The following is a 17,614-nucleotide window of genomic DNA, read 5'->3' on the forward strand; positions in this document are numbered from 1 at the left end:
AGGAGAGAAATCCCCCCTATCAGTGTGGCAGAGAATATCCAGGTAGATGTTGCTGGTGAAAGTAATGTTTTAGTCACCTTCGGCATTAGTTAATATTAATTTTCAAAGTGCAACTGGTCATTTGTTACTTTAGCCAACTCAAAAAGTATAAATTATGCTAAGACCTTGATATAATACATTTATCCCATTGAAACGTGTTCTTAAAATGAATACATTTACTGGAATTAAAACAAATATACTGAATATAATATGGTTCAGATTTGATTGAATATAATGACCCTTTTGTGTTAACAGTGAAAGGGATACTGTATGATTACTATATTTAAACTACAAGTAGATGTGCTGCAGACTTAATTATATTATTATTTCACTTAGCCGATTCCTCAAGAGCAGTGGAGATTACGAGGAGCCTGGCAGAAATGATTGTGAAGGACCTGCAACCTCCAGACATGACAATGTATGGGGAAAAATTGTTTTGTTACTGTTCTATTGTTTCTGAACAAAAACTTTTATTATGATAATAAAGTATTTTCTATTTACCTGTAAACTTTGCCCAAATTCTGTCCTGGGTTTTAGTTGAAAATTATATTTATTGGATTTTCACAATTAACTTAACACATACATTAATGAGGGATTACATGCCCACATTCATTGAGAAAATAAAACAAAACTAATAAGGACCAACACAGAAAAAATAAAAATAAAAAATAAAAACAAAAAACAAAAACAGGAGAAAATGAAAATAAAAATAAACTTATTACCCTGCTTTCCTAAGTAGCTGTTGTGTTGAATATCACATTTTCTTATATACTTCACTGTCCTTTACAAGTATTCAACTTCTTGATCGGTGACTTTCAAGAAATTCAATGAATTGTCCCCATAGCTTAAAAAAGCTCTGTATTTTTGTCTGTCCTGGGTTTTAACTAATTAATAATCCAAAGGAAAAATCACAAAAACACTTAAAGTCATGAAAATTCATTCAGATTTAGCAATTTGATGATGCATTCACCTTAATTATTAAAAAGTATCGGTATCGGCGATATATATATATATATATATATGTATATATAAAATCAGACCAGGCCACATTCTTCCATTGAAGCCGCTTTTGGTTTTGGACGGGGGTCAGCATGGGCACACTTAGTATTATGTAGTAGAAAATGATGAGTTAAGTTTTGCGAACAGACTGCTAAACTGAGCAAACACTTAAGAAATTAGAGTTTTTAATTTATTTTTGCAGAATTATCATTCTCAGCTTGTATGCTGAACGCCACATATTAACCTATTGAGAAGTGAGCATTCTCTCCACTCACCTCTGAAACTAAAGTTTAGTCAGTTTACAAAATGTATAAAAGCTAAAGTCACTTTTTGAAACATTAAAATGTGTTTCAGTATTACTTTCCCCACAAGAGATAATCATAAAACATTTAGAAACATGTTAATATAAAACTTTGAGGTTACAGTAGAACATGAAAGAAGATCAACTTTGACAACTTGAACAATACTCATTCTCAGTGAGAAAAAGTGAGCTTTAAGGTCCCGAAACCTGCTGAAATCAGTCTGCATACATATAAGCTGCATTTTCACTGTTGGTACCAGGTACTTTTCTCTGTTTGGAATGCCGTATACTTGATCTGAAATGGTATTTTGTTGGGTGGTATGCACAGTGGATCATCAGTTTCTATCTTGCTGACCTTGCCCATCTGATTGATTAGTCTGCATGTTTGATTTGGCATCGCCTGTTTACACTGGATGCCGTTTCTGACACAACCCTTCCCATTTTTCCAGGCTTTGGACCACGTGCATCCCCAGTTGCTGAGGAGCAAACACACAAAGATATACACGTGTACATACAGTATATACGTAACTATTCAGTATACAGTAACACACTAACAGAACAGAGCCTTGGATGAGTAGAGTCAGAGCAACAGCTCAGAGCAGTAGTTTTAGGTGAGAAGTTTGTTTTTCAGGCTGATGTACTTCGAAGTTGGTTTTGGCTGCAACATATCAAGTCCCACAAATAGTCTTTGAAAGACTTCAAACGTCCTGGCAAGTTTGGGAGGATAATCCAGATTGAGGGCGTAGGTTAGGCCGAGGAGAAGGCAGCAGGCTCTGGACATACTATCTAGACCAGTCAACACTGGAGTTCCATTGATGATGATGCCCACAGCATCTGGCTGGTGACAAACGTAGATCCTCATGCTCTGTGCTTTAAGGTCCTCATGCACTTTATCCTCTGCTGTTCTCTGGAACAGATGCAAACACACGCTGTGGTTTACACGTTTTGCTAAAAAAAAAAGTACATTCTAAAGAATTCATGTAATCCATTTCAGATGATAAATCACTCTGTCTTACTGGAACATTTAAAAGCTTTATCACAGTTTTATTCCCAATCCAACGTGTTGAGAGCAAGGAGCCAAAACTATTTGAATGGTTTCACTATTGAACTACTCACAGGCTGCACTGTTATGTATGTGTTAGGATGGAAGTCAAACTGTGTTACTGATTAATGTAATGGTTGTGCAACTACAGCACCTCGTTTTCGACCTCGTAGTGATAATATGTGTAGTAGTTGGCTCAAGTCTCTGGGACTGTAAGGAGCTTTAAAAAACCCTACCCTGCTTTCTTATCCTTTTTAAATCAATTCCATATTTATTTATCTCCCGGGTAACTGCATAGGTTGACCAATTCTGGACTTAATTTTTCTTTACCTAACATGCATATCTGTAAAGAAGAACGTCCTACTTTCAGAGTTTTATGTTTGTATGAGGATGGAAAGGGCCTTCAAAATTACACATATTACCATTTATTCTGTGAAAATTGGGAAAGTAACCCACAACATACTTGTACTGGTGACTGTGTCTTTTCGCCATTAATTTTCTTTTGCCAAAAGCAATACAAATAAAAATTTTTTTAAAAACACCTCCCACTATGGACTGAACACTGAATCTATGAAGCTCCAAAGTGTTTAATATTAAATACATGAATACATATGAAGTAATCACATGAATAGCCTGTGGAAAATATAAAATTTAAACAATTTATGGAATATGTTAAGGCACTTTTCAACTGCTTTCATTTGGAAATGTCATGATACCCAATAACACTTGGAGGTGGATCTGGTTAAGCTGCGAGGTATAGTATGACAAAGTATAAAACATGCCATTTCCTTTTGCCAGCAGGTGGCACTGTGACTGAAACTGAATAATGGCATATAGATGTCCTCAGGCCAGGCCTTGTATCAAACGTGAAGTTCGGGGCAGATCGAACAATGCACAGTTGAGTAACAGCAACTGCCGTTTTTTTTTTCACGAGTAAAAACGTTTCAGAAACATCTCACTCTGATTTGTTCACAAATTACACTCCTGTGTATAAAACTAATATATTGGCTTTTGCTCCAGCTCTGGCAGTTACAGTGTTGCCATGGGAATGTTAGAGTGATATTTTTGGGGAGTACGTTATGGGGCCATGCTGATTTGAGTTTTAAATGTGTAGCTGACCAGTCAGATTGTTTGGTCGGAACCATTTCTTGTATCAATGTATGAGTAAAAATACTGTAATTAGGACAATACTTACATAGTAGTCTGAGATGAGCTCCTGCACACTGTCCCCCATGTACTCGATGAGGCATCTCAGAGTCACATCCCTCTTCTTCACCACTGAGGCACATGGGTCCTGCAGTCAATCACTGGGTCATGAATAAGAACTCTTCAGGAAATTCTACACCTAACCAGTTTGAAGCACTTCTTCAGAAAAAACTCAGTTTTTACTCTCAGCTTGTATTGACCTCCAAAGACAGTGAAGAGCATACCAACAGTATGTGTTAATGAAGAAAAGGTTTTTTAAACAATTTTGTGAACAAAAAAAAACAACTAATCTACATTCATACTATTGCTTAAGATCAATTTATAATTAGATTTTTTAACTTTTGACCACATTGACCTCACCTGTATCAATTCAATCAACACACTCTTAATGCGCTGTCCAACAGCTCCTCCCTTTGAGCTGAATAACTCCAGGAACTTTGGCGTGTATCTGTCCAGCTGGAAGAGAAACGTTGACTCCAGGGGAATAGTGTTGCACCTTCGGAACTCCTCGTTTATCTGTAAGACCAGATTTTGTTTTTAATTTTTTTTCTTATTTTTCCGGAAAACATACAGAAGGTGTATAAAAATTCTCTCTCCCTTCACCATTATGCCATTAGACTGGTGCCTGGCAATTTCCCCAAATTTACACATCAGTGATTCATCACAAGATGCAGAAAATGACCAAAAAGGGCAATGAGGACTGTGACTGTCTCAGACCTTTCCTAGAAATGAGGACACAGCTGTTTGTACAATCTGTCCCCAATTAACTGGTCTTTAGATTGATATTTGTACCTGTAAGTATGTCAAAAAGGTGTAATTTGTAGAATAATGGCAGAATTCAAATATAGCTCCAAAAAATAGGGGGCAGCATGTCACAAGAGTGCCCAACGGGGGGAACCACCCTGGGTGACGAGGCTCGGCTCATCTGGATTTGGCTGCCTGACGCGAGATTCCAGTTTATGCTTCCCAGCAAGTTATTAAAATCTGACATGTGCCCCGAGATGTCTGTTTAAAAAAGACTCAGCTAGGGTGATGATGATCTCTGCCTCCCTCTGACATACCTTGTCTTTTTTTTTTTTTTAACTATTTTATTTTCAGTTTTATATATGCAATGTATACAAACATATCAATATACCAACAGTATACAGACATAACAAAAGGTAAGGCGTGAAGGATAAACCTCCTTACCCTATAAAGAAGACCCCCCACATAAAAAAACAGTCAGTGTGCAAAGTCAATACAAATGAGTACATTAAGTACTTGGTGTAAGAGATGTGCCGATATGATCTAAATATGGCTGCCAAATTTTCAAAATGGTGTTATATCGTTTTCTGAGACAATATGTGATTCTAGGGGGATGCAACTATTCATCTCAAAAGACCACCTGTCAATAAGAAGAGGGGAATCAGATTTCCATGACACCGCAATGCACTTCTTGGCCACACATAGAGCAACTTCCATGAATTTGAGTTGTGCATTGTTTAGAGAACCGCGAATACTTGTAAAGTTCCCCAATAAACAAAGTTCAGGGTCCACTGGAACATTAACTCCTGTGATCCTGGTTAAAGTGGAGCCGATATCATGCCAGAAAGGCCTCACTTTCGTACACAGCCAGGTACAGTGCAGAAAGGAACCAACTTCAGTATCACATCTGAAGCACATTTCTGACAGGTTAGATTTGAATTAATGTAATTTTTCTGGGGTAAGATGTAGAATATTATAGTTAACTAATCTATACCATACCTTGTCTTTTGAACCCTGCAGGGCTTGCCCACTCAGATGTATGAGACTATAGTGGCACTGTTAAAGAGTTAAAGAAAGTGTTGTGAAGAAAAAGAGGAAGAGTCTGAAAGAGAAATAGGATCCGGTCCAGTTTTATCTCCTCAGTCAATTTTGTGAAATTTTTCTTGTGAAGCAAGCTAAGGGAGTTTGAAATAGTGATTCCTAAATACTTAAAGCCATTAGGGGACGGGTGAAAAAAGTAATGCATCTGGAAAGATTAATTTAACTGACTGGTTAACAGCGAAGCATGCGCTTTTTCCAATAGCACAATTCCAATTTTCAGGTTGTAACCAGAAAATATTCCAAAGGTCTCAAAAGGTCTCAAAGTCGTTAGCATATAATGCTAATCTGTTCGATACCTCCTCCTGAGAATGATGTGGAGCATTTCAGAGCTATAGGCAGGGGCTCTATAGCCAGCGCAAAGAATAGTTGTGAGAGGGAGCACCCATGGCGTGTGCCACAAGTAAGAGGAAAGGGAGGAGAGATTTCAGAATTAATTTGGATGCTAGCTACTGGAGCAGAATATAGAAGGTGAATCGATAAGATAAATTTAGGGCCAAATCCAATTTTTGTAGAACTGTAGATGTAACCGATGTATAATTGTAGTAGGTTTATATTTCACCAAATCCGTTTTTCATGTTTGTTCATATTTTGTTGTTGTTTCTTGCATGTGTTCACATCTAATTCTGTCTATTTTGGGGAGCTTTTATTTTGGAAATTTAATATAATTTAATTTATTTTGGTAAATTGTATTCTGCTGTGTGACCTTTGACATCTCTGTGATGTCACTTCCTGTAGATTCGCGCTGTTCTCCTCACTCGGTTTCCGGACCCCATGAGGAGAGGTAAGAGTTGAAACAAAGTAAATATTTTCATATGGCTCTATCTTATTCTGCATATGCTATTGCAACATTGGTTTTCATTTGTTTTTTTTAACAAAAACAACCAAGTAAACAAAGTCAGTAACTAAACCCTGATCCTCGACCACGGAGATGGGCTGGTTATCCAAAGCGGTGAATTCAGTTACCTTCTCTGTAATAGTTTTGGCCATGTTGCTGTCTCATGATATTTCTCTTTCCTTTTGAAAGTATCCACGAGTGTTTGTTGCTTCCGTGCCTTTGTCTGTATTGCTTGAGTGAACTTGTTGTATTCCTTTGTTTTTTAGTGTTTGTTTTTTATGTGCCGTATCAAATTTGTAGCATTAAATGCAGCTCTTTTGTTACCCCCTCGCGACACGGTCATATTGCAGATGTTACATGTCGCTGTTGGGCTGCTTTCACTTTCTAATTTAAAATATTTCCACACTACATTTTATCCACAGGTTTGCCAGAGTAACGTTATGTGCGCGTCTGCGTTCGGCCACAAGTTGTGCTCCGGCGTTTACGACAGCTGACATAAAAATAATTGGGCTTGGGTCCACGTTCAAAATTGCCGATCCCAATCAGTGAAACAATGCCCATATTGGCCCCGGCCCCGGCCCCGATCCCGATCCCGATCCCAATCCCGCAGATCGGCTCGGGACATCCCTAGTTACGAGTGTTCCTACCTTTCTGTAGCACGCTAAGTTAAGATAAAGTAGCATCACTGCAGTTTCTCATACAGGTTGCTGTGATCTCTTGTTTTTAAAGGTGTGCTTAAGGGAAGCTGTGAAAGAAGTTGCTGTACTCATTTTGATGTGTTTTACACAGGTATGTGAGCTCCCATTATGTTATCTTTTTTTAATGCTAATTTGTTTAATGAAATACTAAAAAAAATTGCTGCTGATGGGGTGGAGAATATTTGAAAGGGGTGTATTTTGTTTTATTGTACAGTTTTACTGATGTTCTTGTTTTATTTAGCTGGTAGAAAACAGTGGTGGTAATGTAGCCACTCACTCGGTTTCTGGACACCGTGAGGAGAGGTGTGCTTAAGGAAAACTGTGAAAGAAGTTGCTGTACTCATTTTGATGTGTTTTACACAGAATAAATCCTCCCGGTCAGCAAGGCAGAAATTGTCCTTGTCTCATTCTCACAATGAAACCCGTTTGGTCCTCTGATATGATACTGGGGAGGCAGGTCTTTGCTAAAAGTTTGACATCGTTGTTGAGCAAACTAATGTGTCTGCAGCTAACACTTAAATTAGGGGCCTTATGTTTCTTTGGAATAAGAGGTATCAGAGCCTGGTTCAATGTTGATGGTAAGACACCCATCTCTAGTGAATCATTAAAAACATTTAATAATAAAGCAAGCTGTGTGGCAAACTTCTTAAAGAACTCCACTGGGAAACCGTCTGGGCCAGGAGTTTTGTTATTCTGCATCAAAGTGATGCAGGAAGTTATTTCCTGTAAGCTCAGTGGTACATCTAAACGTTCTGTTACTTCTTCACCAGCAGTTGGTATATCTAAGTTATTGAGAAATGACTCATAACATAAATATCGGGAGGAGGCTGCTCCAAAAGGCTGTTGTAATAGATGTTCTGCTTTGCTTGTTGACAACAGGTCAAATTCAGTTTGAAGATGCCGGTGTTTAGCTGTGAGCAGGATTCAGTGTGGAGGCCTGTTGCCGATCTATGTCTAGAATTGTGTCCAAAAAATAAAAATGAAAAAAAAAGTCTATGCGTGAGTAGCTGTCCCAATTTGGTGCGTACACACTTACTAACACAACCAGTGTTAGATAAAGAATCCTGAAACTATAATGTAACGACCACCAGGATCAGAAAATATGTAATCTGGGGTGAACCTAATTTGCTTATGTATTAAAATAGCAGCACCTCTAAATTTACTGATATCCCATCAGCTATGAAAAGACCCCCGGCTGAGCCTCGACGCAAAGCCCAAGACCCCAGATTGTTCAACCCCGGAGCCCTGGACGCTGGTGAGAAGCAGAAAGTTGCAGAGCAAATGTCCCCCTCCCTCCGCTACACCAGAGACCCTCCATCTGGAGAACAAGATTCAAGCCCTGGAGCCCTCAATAGATGCCCTGGATGAGAGAGAATTTCCCCAGCAGTGAGCGGCCAATCTATATTAACAATATTACATCCTCTACAACAAACTGTAACGCCCATCTTTATGCTGATGATACAGTCCTCTACTGCTGTGCTAAAACTGCACATAAAGCCTTTACAATTCTCCAGCAAGCTTTTGACAAACTGCAAGATTCTCTTTTTAACCTGAAATTAGTCCTCAATGCAAACAAAACCTAATTCATGATATTCTCAAGAGCCAGAGATATCGCAGACATTGGTCTGCATGTTACCACTCTAACAGGACACAGTATTGAAAAGGTTTCTGAAGACAAATATTTGGGTATCTGGTCAGATCAGAAACTCACATTTAAATTTTATATTAACACGCTTGTTAGCAAGCCAGGACAAAAAATTGTTTATTTATACAGAAACAGAACTACTTTCCCCATGTTTTGTAGGAAACGGATCATTGAGGCTGTCTTTTTATCTGTCCTGGATTATGGTGATGTTCTATAGACATGCTTTTGTCTCCACTCTTACTCCACTAGACTCAGTTTATCACTTCGCCCTCAGAGTCATTACTGGTGACTGTAATTCCAATCATCATTGTTTTCTATATGAAAAAGTTGGGTGGGCACCTTTAACAGTAAGACGTCACATGACAGTCATTGGTAACCCTAGTGATTGTATAATGCTGCATGTTCCCCGGGTAAACACTACATTTGGGAAAACTGCTTTCAGTTTCAGTGCTCCATACACTGGGAACATTTTACAACATACATTTAAACTTGATACAGTTATACCTATAGGTCAGTTTAAGACATTGATTTCAAAACGACTCAGCATTTGAATGTAACTGTTTTTAACTACGTGCTGTCCTGTATGGTTGTCTGCCATTCGTCTTTAATGCCCCTCAGTTTTATTTGTGTTTTGTCATGTTCGTTTGCAGTTTATCATTTTCACTTTTTTTCATTTTATTGGTATTCTGTCACATTGCTTCTTATCTGTTATCATTTTTATGTACCCATTCTGTTTATTCGCTGTGATTATGTTCGTTGTTTTTGTTTGTTATCACATTTTTGCACCTATTCTGTTTTTTATTTGTGCTCTCGACATAATTGAAAATGAGGGCTTAACCTCAATGATTTTTCGAGATTTGAATAAAAGCAAGCACCTTCCACTATTGTGTTGTTGTAGTTACTGTCTCTGGCAACTTGTAAAGAAAAAAACTCAGAAATCACTCCAACAGTCAGCCCTCCCGACCAAGACTTCAGTGAACTTCCCCACAGAAAACAGCATCCCTCCTCCCGAGTGAGAGCCAGACAGGGTCCTCTATTTACTGATGGTGATTATGTAATTATGTAATTTATCACAACACTTTATAACAGCATCCATATGATTATAAACTGTTGGTGGATACATGTTTAGATTAACAGGTGGAAACCAGGGAAACGCATTAAAACAACGTTGTGATGTGTACCGTCAGGCCTCTTCTGGTTCTGCAATGCCGGCATGCTGTATGAAATGATACTCTCGAGTGGCTTTGAGCCGGTGCTACTTGGTCGAGTGTGAACAAACAAAGGCTGCATAAGGGCAAGCACTCGTTGCGGTGATAATGCGGAACCTTTGTGTGAAAACGGCTTGTGTCTTAAGCATCTATACAGGAAGGTGCTGCTGAATGCAGGGGGAGCAGATCAAAGTAGTTTGTGAGCAAACACTAAAATAAGGTGCTGTTTGGTCCTGCTTTTCCATTCACACAAACGCCGGCTCGCCTATGCTGCGGCTCTGATACTACCTCCGGGGGAGCATCAGAGCAGCAGCAAACTGTCCCCCCTCTCTGCATCTGAAACCTTCACACAGATGACGATACGGAGAATCGGCACATGATTCCCACACTGAAAGGGCAGTGTGAATGGATCTACTGACTAATATGCAATGTATGCATTTCCTGGTGTGACAAGAGGATCATTCAGTTTATCTACCTGTATCGGATCAAAAAGGGCAGGCCATCTCTCTTTGAGTTCAGCCAGCTGCATGGACAGGCCAACCACTTCCTTTCTTCTATAGCTGTATGTTCTGGACATCATGTCATTTATCATCTGAACATCATCCTTTGTCTTGTTTGCTGCAATGAGCGCAAGTCTCACATTCTCCAGGCTATCATCCGTTTCACCAGCTGGATGTGGGGGTAGGTAGTTCACCTCAGACTTCCTTGGTTTCTTGATATTTTTGGCAGGCTGTCTGTCACCCTCCTGTTTGTGTTTCAGTGAATTTATCAGCAGTTCAGGGTTTCCGTGTGCTTTGAGTTTGCTTCGGTAGTTTGCACATTTGTATTTTAGGCTTTGCTGCCACCCGTAACATCCATTAAAAGAGCCGGGCTCCCTCAGGCAGGGATGCTTCTTTATTAGTGCCTGTGCAACAGCGGCCCTCTGTGGATCATTGGGATAAGCTGTGTAGGAAAACATGGCCTCTGCCAGACGCTCCAGGATGTCAGATTTGACACTTGGGGATGTCAACGGTATTCCGTCTTTGAGAAACTTCTCATTGCTTTGCCTCAAAGCCATCTCAGTGTTGTAGGAGAAGGTTGGAATGGGAAACACAGCAGGCCAGAGGCTCTGCCTCTCAGTGGCAGGGAGACTAGGAACCAGATTGTCTTGTGAATCCAGAGAAAGCAGATCATCTACAGAAGACACGTCAGATGTGTCAGGGTTGCGTTCCTGGGGGACTGTGGTCATTATGTCAGGGTTGCGTTCCTGGGGGACCGTGGCCATTGTGTCGAGGTTGTGTTCCTGAGGGGCTGTGGTGGATGCGTTGGGGTTGCTTTCCTCAAGCACTGTGGTCATTATGTCGGGTTTGCATTCCTGAAGGAGTGTGGACGTTATGTCAGGTTTACGTTCATTAGGGACTGTGCACATGATCATGCCTGGTGGCATATGCACTACTTTGAGTGTGTCTTTATCCTTCAGATCACTTGTAGAAGTTAGTGTGAAGAAGTCATCAAAGTCAGCATCTTTGTAATGAAGACCTATGGCTGTGGTGATGGAAAACGCTTGTTGAAACACTTTAATCAAGTCTTCCACAGATGAAGGGATGCCATTTTGAAAAGTTATCTTCTTGATGTCATGATCAATGATGATTCGAAATCTCATAGCCTGGTCCCTACCTGCAAGTGAAGGAAACATAAAAACTGTGTTCACAAAGTGAAGCAGTGGAGCACGGCATCAGTGTCTCCTACCACCACAAATAGAATCTTATTCTGTGGGAAACATTGAAATGACCTCCCAATGATACACATCGTTTTCCCAGAAGCCCAAGAAATGTGCACTACAACTTCAAGCTACAAAAATAAAAAATAAACATTTTAGCCCATACAGAGAAGAAGACGTATACCAGAACAAGCTGGCTAATGAGCAGAAACCATGAGTCTAATCAGAAAATTCTGTATATATAAATGTTTTGTTGTTAATAATATTGTTTATAATAATTAAGTCTTAATTCTAGTCCCTCTAGAACACATGCAGACATGTCAGTGAGATTATTGTCCTGAGTCCATAATTTGAGGTTCCGGAGTGATGTTTCCCTTATTACTGATTTATCTAAAGCCTTCGATACTGTTGATCATCAAATTCTTTTGCAACGCCTGGAATCTATTGGATTGGGTTAAAAATCTTCCAGTTTACAAATTATCTCAATGCAAGAACACAGGCTGTTGTCTATCAGTCTAGATTTGTTGGTGTTCAGATGTGCCACAGGGTTCTATTCTAGGACCAGCTCTCTCTGACTTTTCAGTACAATTCATCTGTATGTGGGCAACACCATTTTATATACAACAGCACCCTCTGTTGGCCAGGCGGTTAAAAACTTGCATAGGGATTTTGGTTCTGTACACTAAACTTTGCTTGATCTTGAATTACTTTTAACCAGATAAAACACAATACATGCTGTTCTCTATAAAAATGACAGAAAACAGTTCAACTGAAATATATTACTTCTCTTAATGGGACACCAATTGAAAGAGTATAAGGGCTTACTCTTTCAATTAGTGTCCCATTAAGAGAAGTAATATATTTCAGTATAAATACCTTGGTTTCTGGCTGGATGACAAGCTGTACCTCAAAAAGCTACTGACCAAGTCCTTAAAAGCAAAACTGGCATTTTTTTCTATAGAAAAAAGAAATGCATTAATAGTCAAAACTGCAGAAAACAAACAAACTAAATGGAAAGTCAGCTCAAAACACATAATAATAATAATATCATTTTTCACCTGTAATAAAAAATCGTTATGAGTTTTGAGGAGATTTTCAATGTATTTCTGTTCAGAATGGCTCTGACTATAAGCATGATATTGGATTGTATGAAAGACTTTGGAGTAGACAATTGAGGAAAAATTGATTGATTGATTGATAGATAATTTTCTCACATTTTGACTGTAATAACAATGAATCCTAAACAGGTTTGCAGAAAATCTGAATGGATTCCTGTTGACCAGAATGACCCTGACATGACAAATTTGGACTCCTTTGACACCGACTCCATCCTGTCCATCCATAGTTGCAAATACCGAGGTTGTAGTCTTTGGCCACCAGGTCAGAGACCTCTCTGGTTGCCAAAAACTTTTCTTTGTTTTGTGTCTAGCTGCAGCAGAGAAGAAGCTGCTGGTGTGTCTGTGCCTGAAGGAGGGCAGAGATTCAGAGAGCAGACTAGGGTTTCATGAAAATTAACAGGAAATAATGTGAATAAAATGGACAACATAGGGCTTGTTTGATCAGACTGTATTTACAATGTCACATGCAGATACAAACTAATCTTTTGCCACATCATAAGCAGACATTATTTAAAACTCATAGAAATGAAAAAGAAAACATTTCAGCTGCATTGACCTTAAGTCAGTTTCAGTGTTGGGTGTAACGCGTTACTGTAATCAGATTACTTTTTCAAGTAACTAGTAGTGTAAGGCATTACTCTACTGAAAATAGTAATAATATTACAATTTTCCGGGCTCGTTACTTGCGTTACATTTGCTAGTAGCTACCAGCTACTTCACCACACACGCATCACACAAAACAGCACGGAGGGAGGGGGGGGGGGGCGTGAATGGATCAGTGATTGGTTGGGGTTTGACACGAGGTATCATTTACCATCACCGATTGGTCGCCAGCGGCACCCGCCAGGGCAGATGGGTAAAAAATGGAAGAGTCAACAAGTCCGGAGCATGTTGCTGCTGCTGCTTCTGCTAGCTCGTGTCCTGAAGAAGGCACCGCTCTGCAAAAAACCTCGTTCGACGGCTGGAAATTCAACCACTATTTTCAATATTAGTTAATATTTCTTTGTATTTGATTGCACAAGTACACTTGTTTGTATTTGCACTAGACAATGTTAATTGAGGAAGTTAAACAGCATGTAGGCCAGTCTGTTGTTGGGTTAATAAAGACCTTCAAGAAGACTCCTCCTTTGTCTGCTCTCTTTCCATCTTATGCATCTCAGGCAATTTTAGAGTAAGTAGAAAAAAAGTAACTAGTAATATAACTAGTAATATAACTAGTTACTTTCTCCAGGGAGTAATATAGTAGTGTAAGGCATTACTATTTTTGAGAGTAATATGTAATCTGTAATATATTACTTTTTAAAGTAACTAGCCCCAACACTGGTCAGTTTGGACATTGATGAACCGGGTGTCTAGTGAACAACCGATGACTAAACACTGTTCAGCTTTGTTTTACTTTCCGCTTTTACTCTGAAGGCAAACAATTCTCAACTTCCGATCTTAACTTGGTTTGATTGAACGCAGCCGCGAGAAGCTAGATGAGCTTTCCTACAGGGCTACTGTTCCAGTTGTTCAGTCCGTTGGGTTGAATACAGTACCTGGTATAACCTGGTACAACTCTCACGCTTTCGCCGTGTGACATACGGTTGAGTGCGTCACACGGCGAAAGCGTGAGAGTTGGCAGCTATGTGACAGAGGACTGACATATGTATCTAATAAGACGAGCAGAGTCAGTAGAAATGTAGAAAAACTTCCAACCTGCTTTGTTGAACTGGAACTCAGACCTCTCATCCTCCAGCAGCCTCCGCTGGCGGGTTATCTCTTCTTCGTAGTTTGATACCGTTGTTTCCAGCAGCCCGAATATCTCATCGACAGCCACTGCGAGTCGCTGGTTGATAAAACTTTTTAACGTTTGCAGTGTGGACATGGTCAGAGGAACAGTGGCATGAGAGAAGTGTGGTAAATATGCTGCACTCCGAGCTGACTCTGACTCTTCTTCTTCTCGTTGTTTGGCGGATTGCGATAACACATTGTTATACCGCCCCCTACTCGCCCGTTACCCTCAGTAACTGGTCTGTCTGATTTGGCTAAGTACTTCTCCATTAGGCCTTGACATCGATCAAAAAGAGAAAATGGATGGGGGTGGAGGGTTTGCATTTGGCATGCATACTGCTGTTGCCCATACAACAGTGATTATCTTTACTATTTTATTGTTTATGTTTATTGATACTCATCTGTCAATAAAAAAGACAAATTTGATCATAAAAAAACTTTCCAAAAATTTTCCATTTTAATGAACATACATTTATACACATAACAACAACAACAATATAACGATCAAAAAAAGAGAAAGAAACAGAAACCTTTCTAACCCACCCTCCTCCCACCCTCAATAAGATCTACGGTAAATAAAGTTTTGATAATAATATCAGGATGTGCATTACATATTGAGCCTGCATACATTCCAGTGAACATCAATATGCACAGACACATATATCCAATACAACATAGGTCCATAATTCGGTCCTCCTCTTCATCTCTATTTCTACTTCACAGCACTAATACTCCAGCCATGGAACCACTATTGAGCCATTTTAAGGTCATAAAGGTGGTGGCAACAGATCTTGTCCAGTTCTAGGTTGCACATTCAGGTTATTCATGAAGGTTAGGAAAGACGACCACATCTTGTTAAAGTCCTCGACTTTTCCTCTTGCCAAGTAAGTCAGTTTTTCCAGTGCCAAATTAGATGACAGCTCTGTAATCCATTGGCCCGAGGTAGGTCCCTGGATCTCCTTCCATTTTAAGGCAATTACACGTTTAGCTTGCAACAGACAGAAATGAATTAGTTTACTTTTTTTTTACAGTCGCAGGTATATGTGCAACACACATATCTGAGCTTCAACTGGAACAACCTTTTCTGTGAGTTTAGAAATTAAGTCGAGAACCTCCTTCCAGAATATCTGCAGTTTTTGACAGGTCCACATACAATGTAGCAGGGTACCAACTTCTTCCATACATTTGGTGCAGTAGTCAGGAATATTGGGATCAAAGTGGTGCAATTTAACAGGTGTGATATAAGTTCTAAGCAACCATTTATACTGTAGGAGTTTGCATCTTGTGTTTATAGTTTAAGTTTGGGCCAGAAGACATGCCTCCTCCCAGTCCTCTATACTGATGTCTGATTGAAGATCATTTTCCCATGCAGATAGATAAGAGAGAGATTTCTTTAGAACCTGCTAATAGCAAACCATAAAAGATGGATATTTGACCTCTGCCATGTAGGTGGTTTGCCATGAGTTGTTCAATGGTAGATAATGAGGGTTCCGAGGTAGTTTTAATTTGGGAGTATATGAAGCTTCTTAGTTGCATGTACTTAAAATGATGTTTCCCAGGTAGGTCAAATTTATTCTTTAATTGTGTGAATGACATTAAAATGCCTTCATCATAAAGATCTTTTATTTTGCTTAGTCCTCTCTCCATCCATTGTCTGAATCCCATATCACGCCTCCCAGGAGTGAAGTTTTCATTTCCCCATATAGGTGTGAAACAAGAAAGTTTGGGGTTGTCATTTAAAAAGGTGTGGGCTTCATGCCATATTATCAGAGTGTTTTTGAGGAAAGGATTTTGTGTGCGTTTTCCAAGTATTTTAGCTTGAGACGAATAGAGGTACTGACACAATGGAAGTTCTATTGCATTATTTTCTATCTTTACCCAAGCTGGAACCTCTGATGTATGGAAGTAATATATGGCTGCCCGGAGTTGGGCTGCCCAGTAATATAGCTTCATGTTAGGCAGTTTAAGCCCACCACGTTCATAGGGCAGGTAAAGGAGAGAAATGGAGAGGAAACATCCAGACTCTCTGCTCATTGTTCTTGGGGACTTTAACAGAGCAAACCTCAGCCGTGAACTGCCAAGATATAGACAGCATGTTAAATGTCCCACCAGGGACAAAAACACTCTGGACCACTGCTACACTATTTTAAAGGACGCATATCGCTCTGTCCCCCGCGCAGCTTTGGGGCTCTCTGATCACTGCATGGTTCATCTTCTCCCAAATTACAGGCAGAAATTCAAATCTGCTAAGCCTGTAGTGAAGACTGTGAAGAGATGGACCACAGAGTCAAAGCTGGAGCTACAGGCCTGCTTTGACTGCACAGATTGGAGTGTTTTTGAGGCTGCTGCTACAGATCTGGACGAACTCACTGACACTGTGACATCCTACACCAGCTTTTGTGAGGACATGTGTGTGCCGACCAAAACCTTCTGCACATACAGCAACAATAAACCTTGGTTCACTGAAAAACTCAGGATGCTTCGTCAGGCCAAGGAGGAGGCCTACAGAAGTGGGGACAGAGTCCTGTACAACACGACCAGGAACACGCTGACAAAGGAGATCAAAGTGGCAAAGAGGTGTTACACTGAGAAGCTGAAGAACAGTTTCTCAGCTAACAAGCCTGCGTCAGTGTGGAGAGGTCTACAGGAGATCACCAACTACAGGAGACCATCCCCCCACATTGCAGTGAACCGGGAACTGGCTGACGACCTGAATGTCTTCTACTGCAGGTTTGAGAAGCCAACATTCACACCCATCACCCACTCCAACATCAAACAAACCTCATCACCCCCCTCACCCCTCCCTACTGACCCCCCACCATCACTCAGGATCTGTGAAGAGGATGTGTGTCAGCTCTTCAGGCAACAGAAGACCAGGAAAGCTCCAGGCCCAGACGGCGTGTCACCCTCCTGTCTGAAGGTCTGTGCTGACCAGCTGGCCCCCATCTTCACCCAGATCTTCAACAGATCACTGGAGCTGTGTGAAGTCCCCTCCTGCTTCAAAAGCTCCACAATAATCCCGGTCCCCAAGAAACCGGCAATTTCTGGACTAAATGACTACAGGCCCGTAGCCCTGACGTCTGTGGTCATGAAGTCCTTTGAGAGACTGGTGTTGAGCCACCTGAAGGACATCACAGGCCCCCTGCTGGACCCCCTGCAGTTTGCATACCGGGCAAACAGGTCAGTGGATGATGCAATCAACATGG

At 40.3% G+C, this 17,614-nt stretch overlaps 1 protein-coding gene across 1 annotated transcript; it reads right to left on the reverse strand.

Annotated features, from left to right (window-relative positions):
- Positions 1 to 627: 627 nt before the first annotated feature.
- On the reverse strand, positions 628 to 14,543 carry LOC141016224 (uncharacterized). The gene is made up of 5 exons (XM_073490475.1): positions 14,334 to 14,543; positions 10,294 to 11,474; positions 3,948 to 4,103; positions 3,577 to 3,675; positions 628 to 2,246 (listed from the first exon to the last, which is right to left on the reverse strand). The coding sequence occupies exons 1-5, from the start codon at positions 14,500 to 14,502 to the stop codon at positions 1,947 to 1,949; spliced, it is 1,905 nt and encodes a 634-aa protein (XP_073346576.1). The 5' UTR covers positions 14,503 to 14,543; the 3' UTR covers positions 628 to 1,946.
- Between the last annotated feature and the right edge of the window lie 3,071 nt (positions 14,544 to 17,614).

Source organism: Pagrus major, chromosome 21, assembly GCF_040436345.1.
Source record: "Pagrus major chromosome 21, Pma_NU_1.0".
In the NCBI taxonomy this organism is placed as follows: Eukaryota; Metazoa; Chordata; class Actinopteri; order Spariformes; family Sparidae; genus Pagrus; species Pagrus major.

Excerpts from the sequence above, each read along its gene's own strand:
- LOC141016224 (XM_073490475.1), bottom strand. The coding sequence starts at position 14,502 with ATGTCCACACTGCAAACGTTAAAAAGTTTTATCAACCAGCGACTCGCA. Across the intron at positions 11,475-14,333 it reads GTTCCAGTTCAACAAAGCAG|GTAGGGACCAGGCTATGAGA; the intron begins GTTGGAAGTTTT and ends CTTCACTTGCAG. Across the intron at positions 2,247-3,576 it reads AGCTCATCTCAGACTACTAT|AGAACAGCAGAGGATAAAGT; the intron begins GTAAGTATTGTC and ends CATCTGTTCCAG.